The sequence below is a fragment of the Nanorana parkeri genome, unplaced genomic scaffold (genome assembly GCF_000935625.1).
Source record: "Nanorana parkeri isolate BGI_ZX_2015 unplaced genomic scaffold, ASM93562v1 scaffold344, whole genome shotgun sequence".
NCBI lineage: Eukaryota > Metazoa > Chordata > Amphibia > Anura > Dicroglossidae > Nanorana > Nanorana parkeri.
This window is the reverse complement of record NW_017306612.1, coordinates 368,833-377,599: the sequence shown is the minus strand read 5'-3', so window position 1 is coordinate 377,599 and position 8,767 is coordinate 368,833. Positions and strand designations below refer to the sequence as shown.

Below are 8,767 nucleotides of genomic sequence, written 5' to 3'. Positions count from 1 at the left end.
AGGATGGGAATGAACTGATTATTAACGGCGTTATACTGTGGCGAATAATTACAACCCGCGTTCAGCTCGCACCCGGCAATCACATTATCACTAAATTACATTTTTGCCACTCAAAGAATTCTGAGTCTTCTCTTTTTTATCTCAGGGGAAATCCTGAGCCTTATATAACCACGGCCCTGCGTTCCCATTTCATTTCTTTTTAATTACAGCGCCGACTGCTTTGTCTGTGCCGGAGCCGGTAATAAATCGCCGGAGTGGAGCATTAATTATCGGAGGGTAACATTAGCCGAGAATAGATTACAGGGGAGCGGGATTATTGGCTGGGAAACAATTAGACGAAGATTTGTTTCATAGTATTCCCATCGTCATGTGCAATAAAAAAAAAAAAGCTACCGGACTTGCGCTAGATCTTTGGCGCTCTCATCCTTTTTATACTCTGTAGACTCCTCTGGGGACCCCCAAGGTTATCACGGTTGACCAAGGGCTGTCTGTAAAATTTGGATTCCAGACCCTATCTTGCCCAACATTGGGTCCAGCTCTCTACCAACACGCTAGTAGGTTGGGTTGGTACTAGCGATGCACCGATACCATTTTTTTTCAGACCAAGTACTTTCCCTCAGGTACTCGCCGATACCAATTAGCAATACTTTTTCTTAATGGGGCATGTGAAATTTTTTTCTAAAACCATACAGACTAATAATTTTAGGGCAGTTTCTCACCAGGCTGCGTTTGCATGTCACCAGGGGAGTGTACAGACGTCACCAAGCTGAATTTGCATGCCACCAGGGGAGTGTACAGATGTCACCAGGCTGTTTTTGCATGTCACCAGGGGAGTGTACAGATGTTACCAGGCTGCATTTGCATGTCGCCAGGGGAGTGTACAGACGTCACCAAGCTGTGTTTGCATGTCACCAGGGGAGTTTACAGATGTCACCATGCTGGATGTGGGGCTCTGCGAGTGGGTGCCGGGCTGAACGATCGGGAGCAGGGCTGAACGATCGGGTGCTGGTCTTCTGCCAGCTTCTGGGCTGTTTGTTCAGTGGCCATTGACTATGATGCAAAGCTGGTAACATAATTGACCAAATATGACCACATGGCCATATTTGGTCAATAACATTGACCTAATATTGCCATATAACTAATAATGCCACCAGCATCCCACTCTTAGTTTAGTTGCAGCTGCAGGGATGGAAATACCCGACCGCAGCCCATTGGGCCAGCACTGATGGCCTCCTTTCAAGTTTTTATGAGCCCAGGTCCGGCCTTCATTAGCCCTTTGTTGGATGTGCCACTAGAGGAAAAGGTGTTTAGTACAGGTTCAGCACAAGAGAAGTTTCATAGCTGATGATGAAGCATTTTGAGGTCAAAAGATGAACATTCCGGACCAAATCATAAGCCGGTACAACTCTTCCTGACTTTTTGAGCGTCGGTCCGGCAAAATAAGGTTTCCTCAGCGTTCCGATGGAGGGAACCTTCACAGCGTCCTAACCTAATGAAACCAGAGCCCTCTGCCATTATCTCCAGGTCTGAATCCCAGTGGCCTTCCATTAGTGCAGCGCTCCAGAGATCGATGTAAAATTTAACAGTATCGTATATCCGAGTTCTCAAGCAGCAATGTCATTTGTCCTCGAAGCCCTGACATAAAAATATATTTGTAGTGATTTATCAGAGCAAATTGCATCAGCTCTCTATTTATGACCTGACTCAGCTCGGATTGATCGCGGTATAAATGCTCCGCGTAGATCAGAAATCTCCCAGCTCCAAAAACAAGGAAATGGATTTACTTTTGTTGCTGCGCTCGCTTCTTTGTATCAGCTGAATAATTCATTCTCTGAGAGCCGAAACTGAACAACTGAGTGATTGGCCGAGGCTGTAAAATGACTTGTCTTCTCCTCTTTTGCAGGCGCTGTACATGTTCTACGCTTTGGCCATTGTGTGCGATGACTTCTTTGTCCCGTCTCTGGAGAAAATCTGCGAGGTTAGTTCACGGTTTCCTGTTGTATTTTCCAGTGAGGAAAATAACGATTTGATCCACTGCAGATTTTGTACGTTTGCCCACTTACAAAGAAATGAAAAGGTCTATAATGTTTATCAAAGGTGTATTTTAAATGATAGAGACAGAATATCAACCAAAAAAATCGAGAAAAAACACATGATACAAATGTTATAAATGGAGTAAAAAAGACCGCTCACTGCTGCTCTCTCTCCTTGTGCAGGGTGACTGGTCTTGTCTCCGCCCCCTCCTGTAATAAAGACCGCTCACTGCTGATCTCTCTCCTTGTGCAGGGTGACTGGTCTGGTCTCCGCCTCCTCCTGTAACAAAGACCGCTCACTGCTGCTCTCTCTCCTTCTGCAGGGTGACTGGTCTGGTCTCCGCCCCCTCCTGTAATAAAGACTGCTCACTGCTGCTCTCTCTCCTTGTGCAGGGTGACTGGTCTGGTCTCCGCCTCCTCCTGTAACAAAGACCGCTCACTGCTGCTAATCTTTTTATTAAAAGACTCAAGCAACGTTTATATAAAAAAGTAACAAAACATAACCATAATATTAACTGAACAGAAAAACATAAAAAATATTCAGTACACCACAAAGCTATACACATATATACAGATAGGCAAAGCCTCATTGCTGCATAAACAGCCTCACGCTTAAAGATTCCCCAACTATTTACATGAAGCAGCAGAGAAGGCCTAAGAGGCCCAACCCGTCACCTATGCACGCAGCCATTTTTCAAAAATCTTAAAGAACAAAATCTCGGGTGATAAGAGACAGACAGCCACACACCCGGAGAGAGACTTCTGCAAGTCAGGGAGGCCTGATACCCCTCCACGCCTTCAACCAAGCCCCCTGCCTCCACTTGTCTCTCTCAAGCACCCGAATCTTCCCCACCGCATGCAGAATGTCACTCACCACCACCTGGACAGGAAGGATTTTATGCCGAATGGAGACCTGACACCGTGCATTCCACGTGAAATAACGGACCACTAGGCTGACTAAAAAAAGTGTATCCAAACAAAAAACCCCTCCAGCATTGAATGCTCCGTACACCCACTCAGCATGACTCAGCCTAGAGAGGAAAGGAACACCGAGGCCCCGCCCCACCTGTTTATATACCTCTATGTTAAAGGGGCAATGAAGCAGAAAATGGTCCATGGTCTCCACCACACCCGCACACTCCTCTCGCGGACAACCACGTTCCGACTCACTGCAATGTTTCAAATTGCCCCCAACATAGAGCTTCCCATGGAAGCACATCCAGGCCAGATCCCTGAATTTAAGTGGCACCCTGTCCATATTAATCAATCTTAACCCTTCCCTCAAAATTTGGCCTGTACAATCCCTTAAGGCCAGTGGGTCATGAAAGGCTTCGCTCAAGATTCGGCTGATAAGGACCTTCCTCGGTTTGCGTCTCTGACCCCCAGCAGATGGCAGATACGCAGGACGAGAACGCCAAGCAAGGGAGGCTGCATTCTGTGGTGGGTGTGCCTGCATAGAAGCAGAACTCCACCTGGACTGCAACCCTGGCCTGATGACACCAGCAGGTGGGGAGCTAATCACCTGCGCAAACGAAGGCTTCCCAGGCCTATGGTCACTGCTGCTCTCTCTCCTTGTGCAGGGTGACTGGTCTTGTCTCTGCCCCCTCCTGTAATAAAGACCAGTCACTGTTGCTCTCTGCCCCCTCCTGTAGTGGGTGGTGTTGGTTATGTATTTAGATGAAGCGTTGAGATCTTGGGGAATGCTGAATTAAGTTTGACTTGCTTAGAAGAACATTATATCAGAGTACAGCTTTTTTACAGCATACAGAGAACTCCCTGTATGTAATAGATACGTTTGCATAAGCATAGAGACTAACATTGCACTACAGTGCCATCTACAGTTCAAAAGACATAATTACAATCATATGTACTGTATGCTGTTGTATTTCTAACAGGTGGAGCCTGCTGAGCCCCTCCTGCAGCTCTGCTCTCTGCACAGGATATGTACAGATGATGTAAAGACATTGAACTTTGGGCTCCGGTGCCACATCTTAATCAATGCATGTGCAGTCATGTCTTCTGTGCCTGGTCACATGATCTATGATCAAGGAAAGAGACCACATGGACAGTCATCACTGTGATCCTTAAAAGAGAACTATGAGGTGTGTTTTTCCCCATAGTTCTCTTAAAGGTTACCGGAGGACATATACTAGCGTCCTCCCGTCACCCAAAGCTCAGTATATCGCGAGCTACAGCTCGCGTTATACTTAGACTGGTGCAGCCGGGACGGATCCCGACATTACTGTCGAGATCCACCCAGCTGTGTGAGTGACAGCTGGCTATGCCTATCTAGAGGCAGAGCCAGCTGTACCCGCCCCCTCCCCCATCCATTCCTCCAGTCAGCGCTGGAGGATTGGAGCGGGAGGGGGGAATCCCTGTGGGAAGCGGTGACTGACAGCCACGGCTCTCTGCAGAGGAGATGATCGAGAAGTGAGCGAGCGACGGTATGTGTTCGCTCACTTCCCGATCTAATGAGCCGACGTTTCATTGCCACGCGTCGGCTCGAACTATGACGATGAGTGATTTTCACTCCCCTCATAGTTCTCCTTTAAGCTATCTTGGGAGTGATGGGTTCTTACAAGTAAACCCTGCAAGAAGGCTTGGATTTTGTTGGCAGGGCAGGCATTGCTCAGACAGGGCCATGTTACAGGCAGAAGGTCAGGGCAGGGGTAGTTCAGGCAGAGCTGTGTCACGGTCAGGGCAGGAGGAGGACCCATTCATAATGGCGGTGTCACGTGGCTACATTGGGGAACTGTTTGGTGCTATAACTCTTTGGTACCCACCAGACACTGGAAATGCACTTAATGTTGGACTGACCCTTTATGGAAAGGGGTTTAATCCCCCCACCCCCCCCATATTCCATTCCTGATAAAAGCTCTTTACTCACCTCCAAATTTTCCCCGCTTGATTCTTGGCTGTCTCGCTGCGCAGGAACCTTGAGCAAAGCGCGGCGTGAATAATTACAAAATCTGTTGTACATTTGGAGCGGCTTCAGAATATTAACTGTTTACCGTGAATTATTCAGAAATAGAAGACGCGGTCTGTGCATGCATAATGTATAGACATATGTTATGTCAGCGGCTGACTCCTCATCCCTCATACCTTGCCAGGAGAACTCCCAGAATCCTCTCCTTCCCCGCATTAATAATTGACTTCAAGCGGGCCCCCGAAGTAGATGTGCCCCCTAAAACTGGCCGTACATCAGCAGAATTTCATCCGCAGCGTTTGTTTGATTCTCTAATGAATGACGATCATTGATGACCGGAAGGAAATCGTTTTTTGGGATTTTCCTTCGGGAAGCTCCATTCATCTTCAAAATGGAATGTTGAAACAAAACGAAATTTCAAACGACATTCATCACGGCTCTGACGGCATTGCCGAATGTTCCGATCAGATTTTTCATACGAACGTTCGTACATTGGACATTTTTATATTTGTGGATGTTTGTAGCCAATCGCTCGCACAGAGTAACGGCATTATTGATCGTTTTGGGTTCTCTGGAGCTTTAATTCGCTTTTATTTTACAGAGGCTTCACCTGAGCGAGGACGTGGCTGGGGCGACGTTCATGGCGGCAGGGAGCTCGACTCCGGAATTATTTGCCTCCGTGGGGGGGGGGGGAATTGATCAAAAGTGGAGCAGGCAAAATCTGCAACAGATTTGCACTGCAACCAATCAGGTTCTCTGTCTCATCTTCAAATCTTACCTGAGCAAACTAAAAAGAGATGCTGATAGGCTGCCACGGGCAACTGCTCCAGATTCTGTCTGCTCCAGTTTTGATAAATTTCCCCCCCATGAGTATTAACACTGATAATTGTCGCACTATTGATCTCTATTAGGGCTCAATCAGATAGAGGTGCATGCCCGTAAAAAGACCCGATCCCAGAAGGGGCAGGTGCTATGTGTGATTGCATTTAGCAGCCTGTTCTTCCCCATTGGAGGATGCGGCTGCACCAATTAAATGTAGTCACTATGACACCCGTACCTGCACATCCATACTGGTCCAGGTGCCTGCTCTTGGACGCAGACAGTGTGCATCAAAGTGTATCAGCTGTAAATAGCAGCCAGTGAAACAGGAGGTGGGAGGTGGCATCCACCTTGTTACATGTAACTCATTGTAATGCACATTATTTTATGGCATTGGGAACAGATTGCTTATTATTACAAAGTATCAATTTACATGCAGCATTGTTTCCTTTCACACATATCTCCGGAGAGCCCTCTTCTCTATTACATGGAAGGGAAAAGAGTATTTGTCTAAGAACATTCACCAAGAAGCCAAAATAGTCTTAAGAACATTCAGCCAGAAGAGAAAATAATAGGGATGCACCGATATCGGTTTTTCGGTATTGAGTACGAGTACCGATATTTTTTTCCGGTACTCGCCGATACCAAAGTCCCATTAAGGAAGCCGGGCGGTGTGTAATGACTTGTCACCAGATTAGCAGGGAAGCTGTCTCCATGCTCCCTCGTCTCCAGGTGATGAGGGAGCATGGAGCCGGCTTTCTGGCCAATCAGGGAGTGACGAGGGAGCATTCCCGCTTCTACTCTGCTACTGTGTAAAAAAGGCTAATATGAAGACAGGATCTTCTGGTATATATATCAGCTGTATGTAAAAATACATTTCATGGGTTTTAAAACAAACATAATTGGTTTAAATTATACTTGTATACCTGCATGGAGAAGCCCAAAACAAATAAAGAAGCCATAGAAATCTCTTAACCACTCAAACAATCCAGTAAGCTCAACTGGGGCTCTGCAAACTGTACAATAGAGGCACGGTATAGAGGAGTGCACACTGCCACCTGGTGGGCGAAATAAAGGAGTGCACGCTGCGTGCAGTCCCCACAGAGATCACCTCTGATCATTAGTAATTATTACTACAAAATAATGAAAGATGAAATGTATTGTATGTCTATTGCAAAGATGGATTGTCTATAACATCTTATGTTCTCTCCTTCTACATCTTCTAATCCCCCTTCTCTATTTTTTTCTTTTTATCTATCTTCCCCTTATTTCTCTCTCTGCTTTCTTTTACCATGTCCCTCTTTCCTGCCATCTCTCTCTCTTACCCTTATCCCCATCTCCCTCTTTCCCCCTTCTTTTGTATCTACCCATTTTCTCTCTCTCTCTCTCTCTCTCTCTCTCTCTCTCTCTCTCTCTCTCTCTCTCTCTCTCTCTCCCCTCCCCCTTTTTCTCTCTCTCTCTCTCTCTCTCTCTCTCTCTCTCTCTCTCTCTCTCTCTCTCTCTCTCTCCCAATCTTCCTCCTCTCTCCTTAATTCTATGTTTCTTTCTTCCCTCCATTTTCCCTTTCTCCCTCTCTAACCTCACTTCTCTCTCTCCCCTCCTTTCTCTCTTCCTCACCTACTTTATCTGGCTTCTCCTCCTCCTCCTTTTCTTCTGTCGCTCTTCTCTGTCTTTCCTCCTTCTTCCTCTCCTCCTTCTTTCTCCCCATTTCTTCCTCTCTACCTCTCTTCTCCTTCTTCATCTCTACCTCTCCTACCTTTTTTTCCTTCTTGCTCTCCCCTCTTCTCTCTCCCCTCTCTTCCTCTCCTCCTTTTCTTCTTCCTCTCTCCCCCTTCTTCCTCTCTACCTTATCTCCCCCTCTTCTCCTTCTTCCTCTCGTCCTCTTTTCTCCTTCTTCCTCTCTCCCCCTTTTCTCCCACCTTCTTCTTTTCTCTTTTCCTTCTCTCCCTTCTTCCTCTCTTCCTCTTCTCCTGTCTCCCTTTTCTTCTCTCTCTTTTCTCTGTCTCTCTTCCTATTTTCCCCTTTTCCTGCTCTCCCCCTTCTCTGCCCCCCCTTCTTCTCTCTCCCCCCCCTCTTCCTCTCATATTCTGCCCCCACCCTTTCTCTTCCCTCATTAGGAGTATTTATCACCCACGGTGATGTAGGTGTTGGGACCATTGTTGGTTCGGCTGTTTTCAATATTCTCTGTATAATTGGAGTGTGCGGCATTTTTGCTGGACAGGTAAGATCTGTGCGTCTGTCTCACATCAGTCTCCCTGTCTGTTTTTAATATTGTCTCCGAATCAGATACATAGTATAAAAAGACACATGCCCGTTGAGTTCAACCAAAAAGTACTGTAGAGAAGCCTTCCTGTAATTGGGGGGGGATCCTTTTTTTTACCTCCCTAGATGTAAAAAGTGTCCTCGGGGTGGTCTATCTGTCAACTGACTTTACTACCGTGTTTCCCCGAAAATAAGACACTGTCTTATTTTTTTTTTTGCACGAAAAAAGACACTAGGTCTTATTTTCGGGGGATGTCTTACCTGGCTGGGGGAGGACTGGACGAGGTCCCGGAAGGCGGCGTGCTGTTGCCGGTCCCGGTCCCGGCGGATGATATTCCGCTTCCATTGTGCTATAGATTGTTAATAGAAAAGGAATTTACAAATATCCGGAGGATCCGATTGGAATATTGTTTGTTACGCAGCAAATCCAAAACAAAAAAAACAGTAACTTGGTGCAAAAGAGATACAAATTATATTTACAAAATGTGACGGTAACAAGAGCCGTCCTCCGTGTGTGCGGTGCTGGACTTTTCCTGTCTTGTCTGTGTGTAAATGGTAAAACCACCGCAAGGAAATCTCTGCAGGAAAATGACTTGTAGAACATTGTTCAGATAATTATGTATTTGTAGGATTAGATTGTACAGAATCATGAGGAAACCCTCTCTTAACTCAAGATTTTTCTTTCTCTCACATCTCTCCTCTCCTCTCTATGACCCTCTCCCACCCC

General features: G+C 46.4%; 1 protein-coding gene across 1 annotated transcript in view; it reads left to right on the top strand.

Moving 5' to 3' along the window:
• Positions 1 to 8,767, top strand: part of SLC24A4 (solute carrier family 24 member 4) — an 85,466-nt gene that overhangs the window by 53,688 nt on the left and 23,011 nt on the right. Inside the window, exons 4-6 of the mRNA XM_018558528.1 lie at positions 1,904 to 1,978; positions 5,561 to 5,642; positions 7,893 to 7,999. Coding sequence (XP_018414030.1) covers positions 1,904 to 1,978; positions 5,561 to 5,642; positions 7,893 to 7,999 — 264 coding nt within the window. The remainder of the gene's footprint in view (positions 1 to 1,903; positions 1,979 to 5,560; positions 5,643 to 7,892; positions 8,000 to 8,767) is intronic.